Source organism: Pelobates fuscus, chromosome 2 (assembly GCF_036172605.1).
Source record: "Pelobates fuscus isolate aPelFus1 chromosome 2, aPelFus1.pri, whole genome shotgun sequence".
Taxonomy (NCBI): domain Eukaryota; kingdom Metazoa; phylum Chordata; class Amphibia; order Anura; family Pelobatidae; genus Pelobates; species Pelobates fuscus.
The window spans coordinates 13,050,217-13,076,429 of NC_086318.1; the positions used below are offsets into that span (position 1 = coordinate 13,050,217).

General features: G+C 45.1%; 1 protein-coding gene across 1 annotated transcript; it reads right to left on the reverse strand.

Annotated features, from left to right (window-relative positions):
- Positions 1-20,005: 20,005 nt before the first annotated feature.
- Positions 20,006-22,066, reverse strand: LOC134586080 (olfactory receptor 5A2-like). The gene is made up of 3 exons (XM_063441590.1): positions 21,615-22,066; positions 21,483-21,584; positions 20,006-20,321 (listed from the first exon to the last, which is right to left on the reverse strand). The coding sequence occupies exons 1-3, from the start codon at positions 22,064-22,066 to the stop codon at positions 20,006-20,008; spliced, it is 870 nt and encodes a 289-aa protein (XP_063297660.1).
- Positions 22,067-26,213: the final 4,147 nt, after the last annotated feature.

The following is a 26,213-nucleotide window of genomic DNA, read 5'->3' on the forward strand; positions in this document are numbered from 1 at the left end:
TAATGGCCCTATTCCATGGGCCTGGGCCTGGAGCTGCAGCTCCATCAGCCCCTATCTTAATCCGGCCCTGACCTCAGCATCTACTTTAAGACCATCGGGTGTTACAGTGTCAATTATACGTTTGTTTTTTTTCCCTTTTGCTTAAATTCATCTTTTTATTTCGTCCTCTCCAGAGTTTACCAGCCTGCTCAATGCCAAGTAAATTAACCCACTGCTATCCCCATTGTAACAATCAGAAAAATGTTGTGACACATTATAATTTACATTTTTTTCTTCTGATGTAGTCAATATGTTCTTTAATTCCTATTTTCAATACTCTTGAAATTTTTCTTACATATTGGCATCCACTTGGACACGTTAAAAAAAAATCAAATTTTTCATATTAGAAACATAGAAACATAGAATGTGACGGCAGATAAGAACCATTCGGCCCATCTAGTCTGCCCAATTTTCTAAATCCTTTCATTAGTCCTTGGCCTTATGTTATAGTTAGGATAGCCTTATGCCTATCCCATGCATGCTTAACCCCTTAAAGACACATGACATGTGTGACATGTCATGACTCTCTTTTATTCCAGAAGTTTTGTCCTTAAGGGGTTAAACTCCTTTACTGTGTTAACCTCTACCACTTCAGCTGGAAGGCTATTCCATGCGTCCACTACCCTCTCAGTAAAGTAATACTTCCTAATTTTTATTATTTGAACTTTTCTACCTTTTTCTCTTTGTTAATATTCAATTTACACCTGAGGCATTTCCCACAATAATAAAAAACACTTTTATCCATAGAAAAATAAAAAAATTAAACAAAAATTCTTCCTCAATTTTTTTTCTCTAAAATATTTTTTCCCCTCTAAAAATGAATCTAATTGTTTCTCCCACAAATTTAGTAATTTCACCATCCTGTTTTAAACTAAACATATTTTTTATTCATAATCTTGCATAAATCTTTATATTTATATTACAGTGAAAAACAAGTGATATTTCCTCCGTCTGAAATACCCCTTCTGTACTCGTTTTAGCTTTATTTTGTAATAATTGTTTCCTCTCTTGATATGGATTGTTTTACATACCAAATTAGAAAAACCCTCCAGAACAGTTGTAGGTAACCTTCGGCACTCCAAATATTGTGAAATACATTTCCCACAATACTTTTACAGCCTTAATGCTGGCAAATCATTAGGGAAAATGTAGGCTGCTTAGTTGACTTTTTTTTTTTTTTTGTAAATATGAATTTTATTGAACGTTTTCTCTGTGTTCTTTCATTTGCAATATAACAACTCTTTGGACTCGCAGGTCCCATATGACACGTACAATTGTCGGGTTACAAAACATATGAGAATAATTACTGGTTGGCATGGCTGCTCGCGGTTCAGTGTTAGTTTAAGTTAGGCCATTGTGTAATGGACTCTCCGGTCCGATTTCCTGCATACACAAATCATGTAATCCGCCATGAAAGCGCATGGCCTTTATGAATATACGCCAATTATGTATATGCCTTGAGTTTGTGTCGGAAACCGTTCGGCTCCATGTGTGGTGTCTGCGCCTGCGTCTGTGGGATCTGCAGCGTGGGCTTAGACTCGCGGGTTTCCTATATTACTATGCTGTGCGCTGTCGTGTTCTGAGTCGCCATGCGCTGGTCTAGGGTTGTTGATAGTGGTTCGGTGTGTACAGATTCAGGCAGTCAGTGTACAAATTCAGGCAGCCGATATTCCTGTCGTTCGTCTTGTGGACGTGAGCTGTGGTTGCCTTTCCTGTGTGTGTGTTGTCTTGTTTCAGTGTGTGGCTGTTGTGGTTGTGTCACCTCAGGGTGATTCGGTTGTGTTCGTTAGCGTTTGTGTTTGTGTCGTGTGACCCTCTCTCTCCTTCTGCGTGGGGTGTTAGCTCCTGACTGGTCTTGTTGCATCCCCATGTGTGGTTCTCTGTCCCCTCCAGTGTGTAGGGGGTTGAAGTCCTATTTTCTAGTTTCTAATTTCTGGTAGTCCAATACCTCCCACAGATCCGCTAGGCGGGCTCTGTATGTCATCGGCTCTCAGTACGGTCGTGAGCGCCCCGTGGTGGTACTGGGGGGTTGGTGGGCGCTACGGTATGGGGGTGGGTGCGGGGAAGGACGGGAAGGTGGGGTTGTCTGCCTTCCTCCTCAGTGCGCCCGTGTCCGCCCCCCCTCCGACGACCGCCCCGTCTCCCGTCTCAGTGCCTCTCATTGTTTTCCTACATTACGTGCCGTGCAAGATCCACGGCGTCCACCTTTCCACGTGTTTGTCATGTTTCCCTTGGGATTCTGCTATCTTTGCCTCTGCTCTCTTGATGTCCTCCACCCGTTTTTTCCATTCTTCTATCATGGGTGGGTGTTCCTGTTTCCAGTGTAGAGGGATCAGGGATTTGGCCGCGTTTAGTAGATGCCTCAGTATCGACCTCCGGTAGACGGGGATTGGACTTTCTGTGTGATGTAGGAGTGCGGTTGCCATCGTCCAGTCTGTGGGTTCATCCAGTATTCGTTTTATCTCATTTCGTACGCTCTCCCAGTAGGGTTTTATTTTCCTACAATCCCACCAGATGTGTTTTAGGGTGCCGGGGTCCTCCCCGCATCTCCAGCAGGTGTTTGGCATTGTCGGGCTGTATCGGGCGATCTGGGATGGAGTGCGATACCAGTGTGACAGGAGCTTATAATTCACCTCCTGGTATTGGGTGCTGGAAGCGCTTTTGTGTTGTAGGGTTAATATTTGTCCCCATTGTTCGTCCGTGAAGGTCTCCTCCGACCAGTCCTCCCATTGTCTTTTGTATAAATTGTTAGCAGTGCGGTGGGACGTCTGCAGGTTCTGGTACAGAGCGGACACTCGGCCGTCCGAATCAGGTGTTTGCGTGCATAACTTCTCGTACCATGTTAGTTCTCTGTGTATCTTGTTCCTTCGGGGCAGGTTTTGATAATAGTGCTGCAGTTGGAGGTGGTGGAATTGATGCATTAGTGTGGGCGTTTCTGTTCCCTCAATTTCCCTCAGCGGTCGTATTCCCGTATTGTTCAAGACTGTGTGGATCGGTATATATCCTTCCCGGTCTTCGGCCGGCCAGGCTGTTGGTGGGAGACTGTCCCCCAGGTTTGGGTTGTTTGTGATGGGTATCAGGGGGCTGGGCTTAGGAGAGATCTGCTGTTCTTTCCTCATTGCAGACCAGTGTCTCAGAGTGTGTCGGAGTGGTGAGTCGTCCCCGAGGAGCGTTCGGGCGTCTCCGTCGGCGTTCCAGATCAAGTTATGCATGTTTTTGCCTGCTGTGTCCCTCCACAGCTGGACCCATCGTTTGTGTGGTGTGTCGACATGGAGTTCTTTAAGTCTTTGTAGGACAGTTGCCTGATGGTATCTGTTGATGTCGGGCAGGGCTAGCCCGCCCCAGCTCCTTGGAAGGCATAGTTTGTCATAGCTAATTCTGGCCCTTTCCCCCTTCCATACATATTGTATGAATGCTGTCTTGAGTGTCTTAAAGAATGCGTGGGGAATGGTTTGCGGTGTCGTGTGTAGGATATACAATATCCGTGGCAGGATGTTCATCTTTAAGACCGCTATTCGGCCAATCCAAGATATGTGCGGGTAATTCCATCGTCTGAGGTCCTCCGCGATGTGCGTTAGGAGCGGTGCGTGGTTTTGAGCGTATATGTCTTTGGATGTGTGCGTTATCCAGAGTCCTAGGTATCGCATTCTGTCCTTGCACCAGTGGAACGGGAACTGTCGCCTCAGCTGTTCGCAGTCTTTATCCGGAACCGTGACGTTGAGGAGTTCGCATTTGGCCAGGCTGAGTTTCAGTCCAGACAACCGACCATAGGTGTCGAATTCTTCCATAAGTGGTGGTAATGAGTCTAGTGGATGGTCGAGGAAGAACATCATATCATCCGCGTATGCGGATACTTTATGTTCCTGTGTGTTATGCCTTAGTCCCGTTATCCTCTCGTTACGTCTGATGTTTTCCAGTAGGGGTTCCAGCGTGAGGGCGAATATCAGGGGCGAGAGCGGGCATCCCTGCCTCGTGCCGTTTTTGATGTTGAATCCGCCCGTAAGTGCTCCATTCACCCTGACTCTGGCGGTTGGACTGCTATAGAGCGCGGAGATCCAGGAGAGCATACCCATGCCCATGCCTGTGGCGCGTAGCGTTTCCAGCATAAAGACCCATTCCACCCGGTCGAAGGCTTTCTCCGCATCTGTGGAGAGGAGCAGCAGTTGCGATGTCTTGCGTCTGGCTAGATGTTGGATGCCGAACAATCTCAGAGTGCAGTCTCTTGCCTCTCTCCCTGGTATGAAGCCAGTCTGGTCTGGGTGTACTAATCGTGACATCTGGGTTTGCAGTCTCAATGCCAAGATCTTAGAGAAAAGTTTTATGTCCGCGTTGAGGAGCGATATGGGACGATAGTTGCCTACAAGTTCTGTGTTTTTTCCGGGTTTGGGGATCACTGTGATGATAGCTGCCAGTGCCTCCTTGTGAAAGGTGTGTCCTTCTCTTATGCCATTGAGTGCCTTGGTCAGGTGCGGAAGTAGTATGTGTCCAAATTTCTTGAGGTATTCTACCGGGAAGCCGTCTGGTCCCGGGGCTTTGCCCGATTTTGCTGTTTTTAGTGCGCTTCGTACCTCTTCTTCGGTGATAGGTGCATCCAATTCCTCTGCGTCAGCCGGCGCAATGGTTGGTAGTTGTAAGTTAGTAAGATATTCAGTTGCGGCTGCCCGCCTCCTGTTCGGGGAGTGCCCTTCGTTCCCATCATGTACATTGTATAGCGTCTTGTAGAATCTCTCAAATTCATCTGCGATTTTCGTCGGGAACTGTGTTGTGTCACCCTGTGCCGTTCGGATGGTGTGGACTTGTGCCCTACGTTGAGTGTCTCTCAGCATCCGTGCAAGGAGTCTGCCCCCTTTATTTGCATGCCTGTAGAAAAATGCTCGGGAGCGTTGTATTGTTCTGGCATGTCTATATTCAAGGAGGTCAGCCAGTTGTCGCCTGGCGGATAGTAATTCCCCGTAGGTGTGTTCCTGTTGGACGCGTTTGTGCGTGATTTCTAGTTCGCTAATTTTCTGTGAGAGGGCTACGATCTGGTGGCTAGCTTCCTTCTTTCTTCGGGTGGCAATTCTTATAAGGTGACCCCTGATGACGCTTTTATGAGCTTCCCACACCGTCATGTCCGATACTCCATCTGTGGCATTCTCAGCAAAGTAATGCGTGAGGTGGTCAGCTATCTGCGTTTGTATAGCCGAATCTATCAGCAGGGAGTCGTTTAGCTTCCACGTGGTTCTTGCAGGTCGGAACAGAGGTAATCTCATGTGTACCTGTACCGCGCTGTGATCCGACCAAGTCGTGGTAAGGATTTCCGCCCTCTGCATGTGCGTGAGCCCTTCTTGTTGCACGAATACGTAGTCGATCCTGGTGTATCTGTGGTGTAGTGCGGAGTAATAGGTGTAGTCCCTGTCTTCCGGTCTCAGCGCTCTCCAGGTGTCTACCAGTCTCATGTCTCGAAGAGCCTTGCAGATTATTTTAAGTGCTGTGTCTGGGACGCTGCTACTTCCTGTGGAGGTGTCTCTTCGTGGGTCCAAGGGTACGTTGAGATCTCCTCCAAATAGTAGGGTCCCCTCCGTGAAACGGGAGAGACGCGTCAGTGTTCTTCTGAGGAAGGTGGCCTGTCCGCTGTTTGGGGCATACACCGTAGCGAATGTGTACATTTTACTTGCTATCTCTCCTTTAATGAAGAGGAACCGTCCCCCCAAGTCCACCATCTTGTCCGTGAGCGTGAATTGTAAGTGGGATGCCACTAAAATCGCCGTCCCCGCCTTTCGTGAGGTCGGATGGTTGCTATAAAAGTTTTTTTGGTAACAGTTGTCCCTTAGCAGTTTGTTTGTTTCCGGCCTGAGGTGTGTCTCCTGTAGAAGGGCAACTGCTACGTGTTGTTGCTTCAGGTTGCGTAGAAGGTGTGACCGTTTCTCCGGGGTGTTGAGTCCCCTGCAGTTTTGTGTTCGAATCACTAAGGGTGCTGGTGTGTACGCCATGTTGTCGGGGCTCCGGGCTTCCACCCGGCCGGCGGGGTGTGTTCTACCTCCCCAAGGGTTACTGGTTCCCCGTCGGGCAGGCGGGCACGGGCGCTCCTCCGAGCGTGGCTGTTTGGGGCGGGGAGGAAAGGGGTACTGACCAAGCAGGGGAAGGGGAGCTACCGGTTCAGGAGCTGTGTATGGGTGTGTGTGTGAGTGTTGAGATTATGTCAGGGTTGTAAGGTGTGTCAGCAGCCGTGTATGTTGTTAATCCGCTGATCGTTCTAAATTACGTGTTTCGTGTGGTCGATGTATGGGGGGCAGGGTGGTGCCCCCCGATAAGATGGCTCCGTGTGTCTGGGTGGATAGGCAGTGCCGTACCGCCGGTCAGATTCCCGGCTAGGCTGCGGCAATGGTCCCCCAGTGGAGAGTCTACACGGATTGTGAGTCGGGTGGTGGCCTGTGCCTTTCGGGACGTATCACTCCCGTTATATCACGTGTTGTGATGTGTGTTGAACTATTTGTGTTCCGCCAGTCTGCGGTCCCGCTATATTGGTAGCTTGTTAGATGCACTAATGTTGTCTTGTTATAATATCTGAAGTATAACCTAGTGGGTGGGGTCGTCGTCTGTTACGTCCAGTGTGTGTGGAGGTCTGTCTCTGTCGTCAGAGGAGGTCGTTAGTGAGGTGTCGCCACCCTCCGTGTCATTTCGTCGCCGCTTGTGGAGCGCGTGTTATATGTGGGTTACCTATGATAGGCAGGGCCGCCATCAGGGCATGACAACCATAACGGTTGTCATGGGCCCGGCGGTCCTGGGTGGCCCGGACTGTTCTGGGAGTCCCGGGCCCCACATTTCATTTGTGCACATATAGATAGCGATTATCGCTATCTATATGTTCACCTCGGGCCCTGGCTACCTGTAGAATGCAGACGGGGACCAGCCAACACATCTTAACACTCCAGCTGCTCCTGCCTGTAACTCTCGCGAGCTCCGCGGCCGGCAGACCGTTGTCACGGGTTGCCATGGCAACGCTCCGCGCGGCAAAAAGGCACAGCTCGCGAGACTTACAGGCAGGAGCTTCTGGAGTGTTAAGATGTGCTGGCTGGTGCCCGTCTGCATTCTACAGCGGCTGGCTCCCTCTACCAGACCACCGGACCACCAGGGATGCAATCTCCCCCCTCCCTGGCCAGGTAAGAAGCAGGGAGGGGGGAATAAAATGTAAATACTACAAAAAAGGCTCCCCTCTCACCCCCACACCCCTATGCAGCCCCCTATTTTACATAGAGCCCCCACATTTACACACACTAAAACCACAACACACACACACTGCATACACACACTAAAACCACAACACACACACACACACTGCATACACACACTAAAACCACAACACACACACTGCATACACACACTAAAACCACAACACACACACACACACACTGCATAAACACACTAAAACCACAATACACACACTGCATACACACACTAAAACCACAACACAAACACGCACTGCGTTCACCATACACACACTAAAACCACAACACAAACACACACTGCATTCACCATACACACACTAAAACCACAACACAAACACGCACTGCATTCACCATAAACACACTAAAACCACAACACAAACACACACTGCATTCACCATACACACACTAAAACCACAACACAAACACGCACTGCATTCACCATAAACACACTAAAACCACAACACAAGCACACACTGCTTTCACCATACACACACTAAAACTACAACAAAAACACACACTGCTTTCACCATACATTCACTAAAACCTCAACACAAACACACACTGCATTCACCATAAACACACTAAAACCACAACAAAAACACACACTGCTTTCACCATACATTCACTAAAACCTCAACACAAACACACACTGCATTCACCATACACACACTAAAACCACAACACAAACACACACTGCATTCACCATACACACACTAAAACCACAACACAAACACGCACTGCATTCACCATACACACACTAAAACCACAACACAAACACACACTGCATTCACCATACACACTAAAACTACAACACAAAAAACACACTGCATTCACCATACACACTAAAACTACAACACACACTGCATTCACCATACAAACACTAAAACCACAACAAAAACACACACTGCTTTCACCATACATTCACTAAAACCTCAACACAAACACACACTGCATTCACCATACACACACTAAAACCACAACAAAAACACTCACTGCTTTCACCATACATTCACTAAAACCTCAACACAAACACACACTGCATTCACCATACACACACTAAAACCACAACACAAACACACACTGCATTCACCATACACACACTAAAACCACAACACAAACACGCACTGCATTCACCATACACACACTAAAACCACAACACAAACACACACTGCATTCACCATACACACTAAAACTACAACACAAAAACACACTGCATTCACCATACACACTAAAACTACAACACACACTGCATTCACCATACAAACACTAAAACCACAACACAAACACACACTGCATTCACCATACACACACTAAAACTACAACACAAACACACACTGCATTCACCATAAACACACTAAAACCACAACACAAACACACACTGCTTTCACCATACACACACTAAAACTACTACACAAACACACACTGCATTCACCATACACACACTAAAACTACAACACACACACACACTGCTTTCACCATACATTCACTAAAACCACAACACAAACACACGCTGCATACACCATACACACACTAAAACTACAACACAAACATGCACTGCATTCACCATACACACACTAAAACCACAACACAAACACACACTGCATTCACCATACACACACTAAAACCACAACACAAACACACACTGCATTCACCATAAACACACTAAAACCACAACACAAACACACACTGCTTTCACCATACACACACTAAAACCACAACACAAACACACACTGCATACACCATACACACACTAAAACTACAACACAAACATGCACTGCATTCACCATACACACACTAAAACCACAACACAAACACACACTGCTTTCACCATACACACACGAAAACTACAACACAAACACACACTGCATTCACCATACACACACTAAAACTACAACACAAACACTCTGCATTCACTACACATACACACACTTTATCTAAAACACACACAACTACATTCATTATACAAATGTGCAATCTGTATCCATTTTACACACCACACAGGCCATCCTTGTGGGTGGACTCAGAAAGGGCCCTCGGGGGCGGGCCCAGGGGGCCCACACTTTGAACTGTGTGAGGGGCCCCGAAATTTCTGATGGCAGCCCTGATGATAGGCATGGGATCCGGATCGCATGGGAGGCGGCACTTATATGTGTGGGGGTTTCCTTCGGTGCATGCTGAGCTGTCCTGAGTGACGGGAAAGCTCATCCATGGGCTACAGGCGTGTTAGGCGCGGGGTGACAGCTATTGCTCACGGGTGGTCGGTCAAGCTTCATAGGTGTGTCTGTGTCGGAGTTGGGTGGCAGCCCAGTGTGCTTACACTGTAAGAATTTGCATTAGTTTGTGTATACATTTCAGCAAATGGTGCAAATATTAAGCATGACATTCAAATACATTCCATGTTACATTCTCCCTCCCTCCCCTCTTCCCCCACCCTACTTCTTCCCTCCCCTCTCCCCTAGCATTGGTACGTTGACCTTTCAATTTGTCATCTTATGTGGGTCCCCATTTCCCTGGTTTACTTTCTGAGTCCTATCAAATCTCTTCCCCCCCCTACCCCCTGCCCCCCTCAGCTACTCAGGCTAACAAGATTAGTTACTCTTTGCGGTTCCATGTCCGGTCCTTTTTCCACCCGTCTGCCTACCCCTACCCCTAGCTCAGAGTCTACTCCTCATTTTCTTTCAAGCTCAATGCGCCCTAACCAACTGCCGGCTGCCTATTTCAGGTGGCGGGTATCCTTCCCTCATGTCCCCCTCTCCCCATCTCCTCGCCTCTCCCATATCTGGCCTGATGCTGCTTGGGTCCCCTTCCTACCCCCCACCCGCCTGCGTCTCTGGTCTCGAATCCCGTTTTGCACACGCTTTCTGTGTCTTTAGGCAATGAGGTAATGACACGTGAACCCAGTTCGGGGGTTATGCGTTCGATTCAGAGAGCAATCAGTGCATGCATAGTGTCCATCTGCAGCAGTCCCAATTTACCCCCCTGTCCCGTCCCCCCCAACCTGCTGAAGTTCCCTGGGGTAAGTCGGGGGGTGAGAGTTCGAGGTGCTAGTCGTGGTTCAGTGTCCCATTGTCTCTCTCCGCTGGGCGGAGGGTGGTGTTCATGGCGTCGTGCGTCTATGAGGTGTCAGAGTTTTTTGGTTTTTTTTGTTTGTTTTTTTTCCCCTGTTTTTTTATTTTTTTTTTTCCCTCTCTTTTTGCGTCTTTTTGAGTCATATGTCATTGTCTCTGTCGTCGAGTGTCTATAGGTCAAAGCGTGTGTGGTACTTATCTGTGAGTCTTGCGTCTGGAGAATGTGTACCTCTGCTGATTGGAGTCAATAGATCAGACTCCTGTCCGTCTCTGCGGTTTAGTCTGCTGCGGGACGTGCTTGATGATGTTCTGGCTGTGGAGGTCTGTGTGCCTGGTGTCCTTGCGGCGAATCTTCCCTGCGGCGTCTGTTTGCTCTGGGTGCCATTTGGCGGTTCACCTGCTCTGATGGTCCCAGGACCCAGTCTGTCACTTCAGTGCGTGGGAGACCCATGGTCTGTAGGAAGGCGGGTACTTCTTCTGGCCAACGTAGGGTTTTCCAGTCATTGCCCTGCTTGGCGGTCAGGCAAAAGGGGAAGCCCCATTTATATGGTATATTCCGACTCCTCAGTAGCTGTGTTACCGGTCTCAGGGCTCTTCTGGCTTCGAGCGTGAGGGGTGACAGGTCTTGAAAAAGTGACACATCCGCTCCTCTAAATCTCCATGTTTGTTTGGTTCTAGCTTTGTTCATGATAATTTCTTTTATCTTGTATTCATGCAGACAGCATATGACATCTCTTGGTGGATTTTCAGCAGTGCGGGGTCTCAGGGCCCTATGCGCCCTGTCAAAGTCGAAGTGTTGTGGTGGGTCAGGGCCCAGGATTTCCCTGAACAGGTCTGTCAGCATAGCACTGACATCTTCCTCCCCAGGGGCTTCAGGCACATTGCGGATCCTTATGTTGGATCTGCGCCCCCTATTGTCAAGGTCTTCAGTCTGCCTTCTTATCTGCAGTAGCAGGGCTCCCTGTCTGGCAATGGCAGTATCCGTGGCCTCCCTTCTAGTTGCAGCTACATGTTGTGTGTTCTCTAAGGCCTGTATGCGGCCATCTTGGGCTGTGAGGTCTCTCTGCAGCGTGGCCACCTCTGATCTAATGGCCTCATGCAGGTTGGCTGACAGGGCTTGGAGGTCTGATTTTGTGACCATGGCTGTGGTGAGTGCCCTAATATCTGCCCTGATGTCTGCTAGGGAGGGTTCTTGCGGTTCAGGTACCTGTGTTGTGGGACGGCCGTCGGCCATCTTGGCGCCCGGTACCGCGCGTGTTTGCCTGGCCGGTGTTCTCAGGTACCCGTCCAGTGTACCGGCGTTCTGTGCCTGTTGGTGTCTTGTGTCCGTCGGGTGTGTGTCCGATTTCTTGTTTCGGCCCATCGGTAGGTTATTCTGGCGTGCGTTTTCAATTTAGGTTCTTAGCGGGACGGAGCTCCTCTGCTATGCGGCCATCTCCGTCGGCGTCCAGGCCACGCCCCCACTCGCTGCTTAGTTGACTTAACACTGCTCCAGGCATTAAAAGCAGACCCTGTATTAAATGACTGCTATTATCCTCGTTTTTTAACATTCGTGCTTGACAGGTAAACCTTGACTCCAATTATATCTACGTGTCACATAAGTGAGCACTCATCTCCAAAATGTTTCTGTCAGTGTTACATTGTTGTTCTATTTACATATACTCTGCATTTATAATGAAATTTGCTCAGCTCCACATTTAGCTTCGTCCTACCATCCCCGTGATTTATCTTGATTTATTTTATTATCTTTTTATTTATAACGATTTGGTTTTTTCCACTGACCACACCATATTCCTCACCAGAAAATCCGGGGCCTTCTACAATCGTAATATACTGCTCCTAGCCCGTTATTTTATATCCAGTTATTGTCCACCATTTTCTCTTATTTCTTGTTATCTTATTTCCTGACTATTTTGTTCATACATTAGAGTGGTATCATATTGCAAAGATATAGGTATTGTCAATATTTTTAATGTGGGGTTAACTTTGTAAAAGTAAATGCTTAGTACTATGATTGTAGCATGTGTTCTACATATGTAATGATTAGTAATATGTGCCTCAGTGATGGAACTACCAGTAGAGATGTCGCGAACATAACATTTTCCATTTGCGAACGGCGAACGCGAATTTCAGCAAATGTTCGCGAACGGGAGAACCGGGCAAACCGCCATAGACTTCAATGGGCAGGCAAATATTAAAACCCACAGGGACTCTTTCTGTCCACAATAGTGATGGAAAAGTTGTTTCAAGGGGACTAACACCTGGACTGTTGCATGCCGGAGGTGGATCCATGGCAAAACTCCCATGGAAAATTCCATAGTTGATGCAGAGTCTGGTTTTGGGCATAAATCACCTAACATTCCTAAATTGTTTGGAATAACATGCTTTAAAACATCAGGTATGATGTTGTATCGATCAGGTAGTGTAAGGGTTACGCCCGCTTCACAGTGACAGACCAAACTCCCTGTTTAAGGCACCGCAAACAACCGCAAACAGTCCATTTGCACAACGGCAAACTCCCCATTTGCACTAGGTTGGATACCAAGTTAGCCATGTCCCGTTCCTTGTCCTCACTGATGTCATTGAAGGTCTCTTCCTCCACCCAGCCACGTACAACACCAAGGATCCCCGAAGGTGACAACAAGCCCCCTGTATTTTTTTTTTTAAAATGTACACTACTGTTACACCAGATATGAGTTGCACTGGTGTGAAACTGTGCCCTGGCAGGCCCAGAAACGCACATGTGTGAAGGAAACTGACTGCTATTATTTCACAGTCAAATTTCTAGTTTATTTTTTTCAATGTACACTACTGTTACACCAGATATGAGTTGCACTGTTGTGACACTGTGCCCTGGCAGGCCCTGAAACGCACACGTGTGAAGGAAACTGACTGCTATTATATTACAGTCAAAAAAGTTTTGTTTTTTTTTTAAATGCAAGCCATTGTGACACCAGATATGAGTTGTGGCACTGGGCAAGTGGGCACAGTATACGCTGTGAGCCTGACACACATGCTGGCAGGCAGGCGACTGCAATTAGATTACACAGGAAAAAAAAAAGAAGACTGATGTTTTAGCCCTAAAAAGGGCTTTTTGGGGTGCTGTCCTTACAGCAGAGATCAGATGAGTCCTTCAGGACTGTAGTGGACACTGAATACACTAGCCTAGCTATTGATTTCCCTATTAAATCAGCAGCAGCTACACTGTCCCTCCTCTTACTAAGAATGCAGCTTCCGGGGGGCGGGGCCTAGATGTCATGGAGGAAAGACACACTTCGTGTGAGCTCCCTCAATATCTCACTTTAAGCAGCTATCAACGAGCGAATTTCACCCAGAAGGGGATGACCCAGCAATGTTGCTCCTACCTGACCGACCCGACATGCTTAATAGCGGTCAGCAACTCGACAGAGTCTTACTTACCTCCTCTTGGCAAGTGTGGCCTGGTGCTCACCAGGCGGAAGAGGCGGCCGATCTCCCAATCCTGGGATGCCCAGGAGCAGCTACTTCCCGGCAGGAGCTCCTGTACCCCCCCTCGGACCGGTGGGGGTTATCCCGGTCCACCCCTGAGAGGCTGTCTGGAGCTAATAGACGCACAGAGCACAGCCGCCGAGGCTGACATACTCATCTGCGACTCTCCCAATATGGCGGCAGCCGCGTGTCCTCCTGGTACCAGCAAAGCATGGCAGGATATTGAGTCTAAGCTGGACAGACTCTTTAATCAGTTTTGGAAGCAAATAACAAGCAGGAAGCCCCAACAAGCTCCACCACAGCCCCAACAAGCTCCACCACAGCTAAGCGAAGCAGTCCCTATTAAAATCCACCAATGCAAAAGGCGTCAAAGACGGGACCAGAGGCACAAAAAGAAATGCAGAGCCTGCCCCACGTCAAGCACTCGCCTCCACTTTAAGCCACCACAATCCCGCACCGGACGTGAAGCACCACCGGGACAGATCCTACCACCCGACAAAACAAGCTTCCACCACCTCAAGCCGCAAACCCGGCACTCAGCCAGAGACTTGCCTTTGTTGTTCCAGGTATCAGGGACTCCCCGGGTCTGCACCTGGCACCCAGAAGGGATCGGATGAGCACAAGCAGTAAACAGCAGCCTGCCAAGCATGTCCCACTATAGCCGATCCTCCACACCATGCCTTTGATCACATGAACTGCTCTCTGCACATTAACTAATTGTAAAGTAGCAAGCATTTAAACATGTAATTATTTCACCTCCTAAAGAGTTTATTGTCGTAGTTCCTTACATGCCTTTACCTTAACCGTTCATGTATTATGTTATTTACTAGTCTCATCTCATGGGGCGACTCACACTTGATTTATAAATAGTGGTGGAGCTGCTGATATAAATACAGAGTTGATAACGTGCAAGCTACACCCTAAACATGACAGCCATCTTTCACAACAATGTACTGCTATATACTCATACCCTCAGTGCAACTAGCCATGATATACGCACGTTCAGCCTAGCATGCTGAAATATAACACACTTCTGTCTAAAAAAAAAAAAAAAAGAATGCAGCTTCCGAATTAATCTAAAATGGATGCTGTCCAGGAGGTGGGAGGGTCTGGGAGGGAGGGTCTGCTGCTGATTGGCTGGAATGTGTCTGCTGACTGTGAGGTACAGGGTCAAAGTTTACTCAATGATGACGAATAGGGGGCTAACCGAACATCGCATATGTTCGCCATCCGTGGCGAACGCGAACAAGCTATGTTCGACAGGAACTATTCGCCAGCGAACCGTTCGGGACATCTCTAACTACCAGCAGTGCAACTTATGCAACTGCACCGGTGGTTCCGAGCAGCAGGGGGGTCCAGCACAGGGCTGGGAGTTCCACCACTGATTTATGCTGCCATTTGCCTGATGGGTCTTCTGGATGGGGCTGTGGTATGCAAGGAAATGGGTGGTCGGTCGGGGGAGAGGGTCCTGTCTCCTTCTTTCTCTCAGAGAAAGAAACAGAAGCAGGGCCAGCAGAGTGCAGCTTCTAAGTTCCCATGGCTCTACTGGCCCACAGCGAATTGTGCTTGTGGAGAGCTCAACAAAGGGGGCACTGTGCTGGGAGGAAGTGAGAGCAGCGCGTGGAAGAGAGATGAAGAGAAAAAGTTCAGTTCTGTTCAGAGTATGGGAGGAGTAAGGCATCCAGGCAACTGCTGGTGAGTGTGCCCTCCATATGAGTTAGTCTTCATGTGGATGAGTCAGTCTAGGGCAGGTGGGGGTGTGGTCAGTGTGTATGATTCAGTTTGTAGGGGGAAATCAGTCTCTGTGTGTGTGTGTATGGGTCAGACTGTGTGTTTGGGGAGTCAGTCCATTTATGTTTGAGTCAGTCTGTTGGGGGGGGGCGTCAGTCTTTGTGTGTGTGTGTGTGTGTGTGTGTGTGTGTGAGTGTGGGTCAGTCTGTGTATGTTAGAGTCAGTCTGTGGGGGGGTCAATCTGTGTGTATGAATCAGTCTGTGGGGAGGATCAGTCTCTGTGTATGTACGAGTCAGTCTGTGTGTATGTGTGTTTGTAGGTCAGTCTGTGTATGTTAGAGTCAGTCTCTGTGTGTGGGGGGTTTAGTCTGTGTATGTTTTAGTCATTCTGTCAGGGGTTCAGTCTCTGTGTGTGTATGAATCAGACTGTGTGTTTTGGAAGTCAGTCCATGTATGTTTGAGTCAGTCTGTTCGGGGGGCATCAGTCTTTGTGTGTGTGTGGGTCAGTCAGTCTCTGTATGTTAGAGTCAGTCTGTGTGTGTGTGGGGGGGTCAGCCTGTGTATGTTTGAGTCAGTCTGTGGGGGATCAGTCTCTGTGCGCGCGTGTGTGTGTGTGTGTGTGTGTGTGTGTGGGTCAGTCTGTGTGTGTGTGAAGGTCAGTGTGTGTATGTTAGAGTCAGAGTCAGTAGAAATATCACTTAAGTGTGTGGGGGGTTCAGTCTGTGTATGTTTTAGTTATTCTGTCGGGGCGTCAGTCTCTGTGTGTGTATGGGTCAGACTGTGTGTTTTGGGAGTCAGTCCATGTATGTTTGAGTCAGTCTGTTGGGGGCGTCAGTCTTTGTGTGTGTGTGTGTGTGTGTGGGTCAGTCAGTCTCTGTATGTTAGAGTCAGTCTGTGTGTGTGTGTGGGGGAGTCAGTCTGTGTATGTTTGAGTCAGTCTGTGGAGGATCAGTCTGTGTGTGTATGGGTCAGTCTGTGTGTGTGTGAAGGTCAGTCTGTGTATGTTGGAGTCAGCCTGTAGGTGAAGGGGGCATCTGTATGTATGACTCAGTCTCTGTGTGGAGGGATCAGTCTGTATGTGTATTAGTCAATCTGTGTGTGTATGTATGGGTCAGTCTGTGTAAGTGCTGGAGCTCCAAGAGAGATACCTCTCATCTCGTGACTTCCCCTGTACCCGGTGGATAGACAGCCCTCTGAACCACCACAAATCTGATTTTGCCCCTCCTCCCTGCAAGGTATTAACAGGGAAATATTTATTTTTTGCTTATTAAATAATTATTAAAGTAAAAAGTATAAAGCCCTTCCCTATCTTACTCCCTACACCCCCATACAAACAGTACACCCTCACAGATAGTGAACCCCCCTACATACTGTACACTCCCATCCACACAAAGTACACATTTCCATACACATGCAGTGCGCCCCTCACATACTTCATCCCACATATAAACTTTTCACCCACATACACACCTCATCCCCACATACAATATGTTTTTGCAAGTATTTATCCAATTGCTGTTGAAACATCTGTATGGACTCTGATAAAACCATCTCTTCACGCAGAGAATTCCATATCATTATTGCTCTTACTGTAAAAAAAAACCTTTTCTTTGCCTTAGATGAAATCTCCTTTCTTCCAGCCTAAATGTGTGACCTCGTGTCCTATGTATAGCCCTGTTTATGAATAGATTTCCAGATAATGGTTTGTACTGGCCCTGAATATATTTGTATAATGTTATCATATCCCCTCTAAGGTGCTGTTTTTCCAAACTAAAGAGATTTTTTAACCTTTATTCGTAACTAAAATGCACCATTCCTTTTATCAATTTTGTAGCTCGTCTCTAGTGCCATGATATCCTTCTTAAGAACAGGTGCCCAAAATTCAAGGTGTGGTCTTACCAGTGATTTATAAAGAGGCAAAATTATATTTTCATCTCAAGAATTTATGCCACTATTTATACATGACAAAACCTTACTGGCCTTAGCAACTGCAGATTGACATTGCATATTGCTGCCTAATTTGTTGTCTATAACAATTCCCAAATACTTCTCATGTGTCACTACCATTTAGGGTGTAAATTGCTTGTGCATTCTTAACCCCGAAGTGCATAACTTTGCATTTGTCTACATTAAATTTCATCTGTCATTTTTGTGCCCAGTCCCCCAATCTATCTTAATCCTTCTGCAGCAAAGCAATATATATATAAATATGCACACACACACACAAACTACAGCTCCTTGGTAAACACACAATGCAACACATACTCTTATACTGCAGCCTTGAGATATACACACACACACACACATACTTTACAGGCCCTATCAGCACACACACAATCTCAAAAGCTCCTATACATGAACACGTGCACACACGACCGCCCACAATCTCAAAAGCTCCTATACATGAACACGTGCACACACGACCGCCCATAGCTACACATAGTACACCATATACAGAATCCTCTACACACACTTCAACACAGTCCCTACTAAACACACGCCAGCCTTGTCCAGTTTTGCTCTTTGGTATTCCATTAATGGGCACATTTAAGGACACACCAGAAACAGGACACAAGCAAATGCAGTACAAGATTGTAATTTAATTTGCTTGCACTGTGCTAAATAAAACCCTCCGTTCTTGGGGTAGTGGAAATCTTAGGTGCGTTCCCACATTTTTTTATTTCCACAGGATTTGACCCCTGATGGCACTGTTGGTGATTTGGGTTGGTGATGTGGCAGTTCCCTTCTGTAGGTGATGCCCTGTACCTTTACACAACTAGCATACCCTGTGTGCTGACCTGGGATGTTTGTCATGGAATGCTGTAATTCATATCTAAACAAAAGGCATCTCATGTGTCATGTGAAGGATGTTTTGTCTGTCCCAGAAGAGAGATCTTCCATGTCTGATGGTAAATACCTTGGATACCCCAGCCGAGGCATCATTTCTGTCCACAGGAAATTGTCTTGCGTTTCTTGAAAGTTTCCATGAAAAGGTGCCTTGCTTGTAATAGGGAAGGCACAGTGGAGGGACTACAGCCGATGTTGGTGTCGCGGTTACACCTGGTCCTGTACACTGATGGGGCTCAAGTTCTTTTCTTGATAGGGAAGGTAAAACTTTTCCATTTTGGTCTTTTGATTAGTCCGTCCTTTCATTCTAGTGTGTTATCAATGTGACTCGAAGAAAATAAACTCAGCAAATCATAGTTTGTGAAAGCATGATGGAAGGACATATAATCATCACTTTGATTACCTAAACAGAGTCACTTTTATTTACATTTTTTCTCCCCAAAATACTTTATTTATAATTTTGTTTGTCTTTTATGAAAACTTTTTCTCTCGGCAGAAGAAAAGGATTTGTTTGTTTTTACAGAAAACTGAATCAGAACAAATGCGTTACCATTATTTTATATCACAAAATACTTTATACTCATTTAAAGTACATTTAATAGTATGGTGGCCATCCTTTTATGTAATAATAATGGGAAAAAAGAATGAATTATTCAATGAGTTGGGTCAGGAATGTGACCATTAAAGTTATTGTACGTGTATATAGTGAGCAAGAGATAGCGTGAGTCATTGACCCCTGAATATGTATAGTTGGTGGCACAACGAAACCTAATATCGGAACATGTAAACCTGGTCATTATACCAGTATCTTGCATTCACATCAGGACCAACACAATTTCACCATTTCATTTGGCAAACATAATAAATAAATTCACAATGTTGCTGCTTACAGAACAAGCATGTTTTATGACAAGACTGATGGCCTACAGTAACACGAATATGGTCATCAATACAGCTTCTGTAAGATACTAATTCCAGAAACAACACTAATATATTTTGCCAGTTTGTTCACTTTTTTTCCAGAGAATTGTAAGCCATCAAATATATCTCTTGCTGTTCTGGAGCTAAATTACCTCTAGGACTTTGGTCTGACAATGACAAACTTATCGCACCTCATGTTGTTTACATGCAAAAATCAGTCCATAAACAGTGCAGCATATGTAAAGCTACCTAGCTTTGATTGCAGGACAGAAAAACGCTACATTTTTCATCTCGCCTCCATTAACCCACATTTTGTCTTACAGATTAGGTTCCCTAATCTTGGAGTCATCTTCATCAGTTTTGCCGCAAACTTTGGAGTGACGATGATTTACTCATTATGTTTTTATTATTACTATTTTATTATTATTTTATTATTTATATAGCGCCAACAAATTCCATAGCGCTGTACAATGAGATGCGGAGACCAGGGAATAAACTGTGACGTAGTGATAAATGTGCATTAGTGGTGGTATTTGGACAGCATGAGGACTGCATTATCTTTAACCCCTTAAGGACCAAACTTCTAGAATAAAATGGAATCATGACATGCCAGACATGTCATGTGTCCTTAAGGGGTTAAACTTACTTGTTTTATTGCTCATAGCGTCTTATAGAATTGACGGCCTAACTTCTACGTCATCTTCATGAGCAGGCAGAGCAGCGTTACAGCAATTTTTCTAACCGTCTCATGTCTCTGAGAACATCTTTATTTCTCACGCTATAGATTAAAGGATTTGACAAAGGTGTCACTAAATTATAAAAAACGGATACTATTTTATCTCTGTTTTCATCAACAGAAACCTTTGATCGCAAGAACATAACCAACGTTATTCCATAGAACATTGTTACAACGATCAGGTGTGAAATGCAAGTGGAAAAAGTTTTGTATCGTCCAGACTGGATTCTAATTATTGAAACGATAATTCTACAGTAAGAGAACAGGATAAGAATCAGAGGAACCAACAGTACAATCAGGGGTGTATTTGCCGCGAGGCAAACAAGGCATTTGCCTTGGGCGGCATTTTCCAGGGGGCGGCAAAAAAAGCCGCCCCCAAACGCCCAGGGCAAATGCCTTGTTAGCCTTGCGGCTAACTGACATGCCGTCTGGGCGGGCGGTCTGCTGGGCAGTGCTGGCGGCCGGCGAGGGAGCACTTCCTCTGAGCTGTCTGCTCAGCTCCCTCGCGCGCCGCAGAGTGAGGCTGGGAGCCGGAATATGACGTCATATTCCGGCTCCGCCTCCCAGCCTCACTCTGCGGCGCGCGAGGGAGCTGAGCAGACAGCTCAGAGGAAGTGCTCCCTCGCCAGCCGCCCGCCCGCCCAGCAACCAGCCCAGCAGCCGACCGGCAGCCCCACTAGACCCCAGGGAGAGGGAGAACCCCCCCAGCATTCCCAAAGGTAAGGAGGCTGGGGGGGTAAATAAAAAAAAAATGAGTTAATGTGAGTGAGTGTGTCTGTTAGTGTGTGTGTGTGTGAGTGTGTCTGACTGTGTGTGTCTGTTAGTGTGTGTGAGTGTGTCTGTTAGTGTGTGTGTGTCTGTTAGTGAGTGTGTGTGAGTGTGTCTGACTGTGTGTGTCTGTTAGTGTGTGTGAGTGTGTCTGTTAGTGTGTGTGTGTGTCTGTTAGTGTGTGTCTTTTAGTGTGTGTGAGTGTGTCTGTTAGTGTGTGTGTGTGTCTGTTAGTGTGTGTCTGTTAGTGAGTGTGAGTGTGTCTGTTTGTCTGTTAGAGTGTGTGTGTGTGAGAGTGTGTCTGTTAGAGTGTGTGTGTGTCTGACTGTGTGTGTCTGTTAGTGTGTGTGAGTGTGTCTGTTAGTGAGTGTGTGAGTGTGTCTGTTAGCAGCTAACAGACACACTCACACACTCACTAACAGACACACTCACTAACAGACACACTCACACTCACTAACAGACACACTCACACACAGACACACTCATACACTCACACACACACACTGACAGATACGCATCCATTAGCTAACAGTTAGCTAATGGATGCGTATCTGTCAGTGTGTGTATTTAGAAGGCGGGGGAAGGGTTGGGTGGGGGTGGCGGGGGGGGGGGGTGAGGGGGCGCCTGAGTTTTGTCCTGCCTAGGGCAGCACAAAACCAGGATACACCCCTGAGTACAATGACACTCCCACCCAATGTCATGACATCAAGTTCAGAGGTATCACTACAGGATAAACGCATCAGTAAAGGGTATGCACAATAAAAATGATTAATAATGTTAGGGCCACAAAATGTTAAGCTGCATAAAAGGAAAAGATTAGCTGAGGACATAACACAGCTACCTGTCCATGTAACTGTGATCATCCATGTACAAGCTGATGTACTCATTACCATGTGGTAGCGCAGGGGTTTACAGATTGCAACAAAACGATCGTACGCTATGAACACCAGGAGGATGTATTCACTTGATCCAAGAAGATAGAAAAAAGTCTGGGATATGCAGCCTGCATACGATATCTTATTTTCCTCACACATTAAATTGACAAGCATCTTTGGAACAATGGCTGAAGGAACGCCAATATTAATGATTGACAGATTAATGAGAAAGAAATACATAGGATTATGCAGATGATGGTCGAAGCTCACAGCCAGGATAAGAAGACCATTAGCAGCCAGCGAGGCCAGGTAGGCGGCCAGGAAGATGATAAATAATATAACTTGTATACTGGGGTCACTGGACAGTCCGAGAAGAATGAATTCTGTCACCGTACTGCGATTCATGCTTTACGTTTTATCACCGGATTATTTACAGGGACCCACCATGAGCTGTAGGTAGAATTTTACAAACATTAACATCGTAATTATTACTGCATGTTTGTTATTATTATTAGTAGTCTTAATGTTATCATTGAACTGGAAATGTATATGTTTTCTTTACATTAATGACCAGTGTGACAATTGATTAATTTGTATATTACAAATGGTTACCGTATAAATTAGTTAAAACTACAAGAATGTCTATAAATAAACTACCAGCATGGAATATGTTGCAAGAGATAAATCTATTTCATCATAAATAAACTCCTGAACATACCGCAATGCTAATGAATGATTTTTTGTATAAGTCCTAGTGTCTCCATTTATTTTATAAAACTATACAATGTGGCTTGAAATTGCCGCAGAGTATCGTACAGGTGTATATACATTTAAATATTTATGTCACACTCTCTGTCTCCAGCCACCATGGACAGCAAATAGTACATGGTGGAGATACAGCTGTACATCCTCTGAACAGTCTAGGAATTCCCAATCTCTGTTTCTACTGACAGTTACCCTAAATCCCACCAAAATAAGGTGTCTTACCCTGTACTCTTTCTTTAGATATTTCTGTTTCCTAAATTATTTTATCTTTTTAGGTCAATCTAATGGTCGTAGCAACATTCAGTAAATCGTCCATCCCTTATGATAAGGATGCTAACCCTCACACAATACTTGGCATATCCCATTAGATCTCAAGATTCCTCTAGTCTTTTGGGTACCTTGTACATTGAAGGTGCCCACTTTTGGACACTCTATGACTGACAGAACAGAAGAAGAACACTAAATGAAGCATAGGAATGCTTGACATACTTTCGCGGCACCTCTTTGACCATTTTAGTTGTATCAATATTCCCTACTGATATAGGTCTTGACCCATGGCTTAAGGACCAGTACACTGAACAGATTTCAGCTGTGAAAATGATAGAAATAAATAGAAATAAAATACTTTCAGGCTGGCCCCCAGATGTTGGTGGCCTACAATTCCCAGAATTCTTTAAATGCAATGGATGGTCAGAGAATCATGTGAGATATTGTTCAGAGACATTACTTTCAGAAAAGTAAAGACAATTATATTGATATTCGACGTGCACTTCTTTTCAAAGTCTTGTTTTTGTTCTCCTATCTTTAAGTTCTGTTTTTGAAATGAAATGAGACTGCTTAACATGAAGATTATTAAATGATTTCTGCTTACCTTGTCACACTCTGATTTTATGAATATTGTCTATAATATGCACAGCAGACACTTATCATGCTATATTAATGGATACAACCTGCTCTCCATGAGCCTGTGTAACCTGGATGGGATTCATTCCAGCTGTAAATTGAAGTATTTTGTTCATCATGCTGTGAATTACAAGAATGATGTAATAACAGGACGTATTACATGAGTGACAGCATACATATAATCTTTACATGTACATGTATGACGGTGTGCGCATGAAAGAATAACCTTTATATATAATCCATTGAAGTAATCCTTTATTCCCTGTTTGTCACTTTAATTCCCTATATAATTCTATAAATAGATACCAAGGAGCTACTGTTACTACAGAGAGCTGATTAATGAAATAAGGGATTTCTTTAAAAAGAATCATGTTATTATAGCACCTATTTATAGGAATTTTAAAATGAATAAAACCAGCTATTGAAATTCCAAATATTACCTTCTAAATACAATTAAAGATCTGCAGAATTTTTAGGATTCTTCAGAATAAAGCAAAGTCCATTTTGATGCATTTAAATACAATGTTTTTATTAATACCTTCTCACCTGAAGTTTTATTCTGCAAGATAAATAAGTTGTATTTATCAAATCCTAATGCCGTAAAGTACAAAGTATCAGTTCAGTGCAACAAGGATAAATAGAAAGTATAAAAAGCAATGTTCTCCAAGGAGTAGTGGTTATGGTAGGGGTGTTCTTGATCACAATGCCATAGAAAAAACAACTGTGACTGGAATACCCATAAGATGAACACCAATCCACTAAACAGTGATCTTGGAGGAACGCTGACATAAAGCCAGCACAATGGGATATGGATGAGGGTAGTGACCCAAAGGTGTGGTGACATTTTGTCATCAAACTAATATGGTGACCAAGGATCATGTGACCAAGCTCATGTATGCCTTTCTTACAGGGGGATAAGCTTTACCCTTTGATATGGTAATTAGGTAATTCAATACCATTACAAGTCAGGAAAGTGATAACAACTTCCCCCTATCCCCATTCCTCCCTGTTCCTTCTTGGCTGTGCTACAGAGCAGATGTGCAGACGCCATGTGCTAGCATAGTGAACCATGCTACACTCTATTGCTTCCTTTTCTTCCTTGGTAGATGTGATGTTGAACTTGCAGCAGTGAGCCATTACTAGATGTGAAGGCCTAACCGTGGGTGAGATCAAATGTGTGGGGAAGGGGATTGCTATATCGATAGATAGATTAAAAAGGGTTGTTGCTCCGTGGGTCTTCGCTGAGTGTTTGTGATAAATTTATAGTATTGTGTTGTTGCCTTCTAATAAATACCTTTTAATGTAGACGAATCTTGTGTAATATATATATATATATATTAATTTGGTAATTTACCACAAAAGGGATATAACAAATAAAAGTATGTAAAGAATACAATGACAAACCTGATGGATAGGGTGGTCTCTCAGAACAAATCCTGAACTGCGGGGGGCCCCTTTTCATGTTTCAACTTGTCCTTAGGAGCGCTCACATACCCCATATATCTAGTATTTTCTTCCATATCTTAGATGCTCCTCTTTGTGAAGCTGCCCACTCATACCAAATTATTTCCCTATTGCATGTGACCACATTTACAATTGTCTATTAACCCCTTAAGGACACATGACATGTGTGACATTTCATGATTCCCTTTTATTCCAGAAGTTTTGGTCCTTAAGGGGTTAATATACAAACAGCGCAAAGATTTGTATCGAAAAGCCAAACATTGTAAAAAATATCAACGAATGACACTGTGAAAGCATGCACCCATCAAAGAGCAATGGTACCTAGAGTCCAAAAAAAAATTAAAAAAATGGTGCATTCACCTGCTACCACTATCTAATGCTATAAGAATAGACTTCGACATGCTGCACAAAAAGATTAAGTGCCATGCGGCACGAAACGCGTTAGGCAGTTGTCCTGGGGATATGGACCTTTTCCTTTTTCTAATTTCTGTTTGTTAGATTGCAAGCTTTACTGTGGAATAGTATTTTTTGTCATTTTTAATATACTCTTGTACAATTGGATGGTACTACCAGCCAAATCCACCCTGTAGTAAAAGAAAAACCTGCCAGCCTATTTATAATACTCAGAATTCTGACCAGATTTGGTATTTCTTATATACATGAAAGCCAAATACGATCGGAATTTGGTTGTCCCAACCACATATGCACAATTTGCCTACAGGGAGGTTAATGGAATTGGAAGAAATCTACACCATCAGTGGTCTTGATTTTCCAAACACAAAAGGAAGATGCTCCACCATCTTCTCAAGGCCTCAAGGGCACAGGTTCTAAATCAAATGTCAGAGAGGCATCCAAGAAACCTTCAGCATGTCTCATGAAACATGTTCTCTAAAACTTATTAGAAGAGGCTATCAAGCAATTTAAATACTGTTAAGACCTGCAGTGGTTATGGTACTGCGGTCTTCTATTCCTTTCCCAATAGCTGAGCATAAGTGATTATTACTGCAGTAGGAGGTAGAGGAATAGTGTAGATGAATGCAGCTTCCAAGATGATTCTCTCCAGCAAATAGAATATTCCCCAAACATGAGCCCAGACTTCATGAAGGGTGTAACAGGAATGAAGTTGATTGATTTCACACTGGCTTTTATGAGAAATCCTCCTGCAAGATGACCTCCCACAGTAAACAAAGACAATAACCAATCAACATGCAGATTTACAATAACCCCCGCCCTCTCTCTGCCTGGGAGATATTGAGATAAGTTAAGGAATAATCCAATTATCTCCAAGCAGAGGGCACACAATTTCCCCAAAAGTTAGAACACCCCTTTCCACACAAGGTATCCCCACAAACTACATATCCCCTGATAGCCCCGATATGGGGGACCAACATATCCAAATTTCACCCAGATCGGTTCAGGG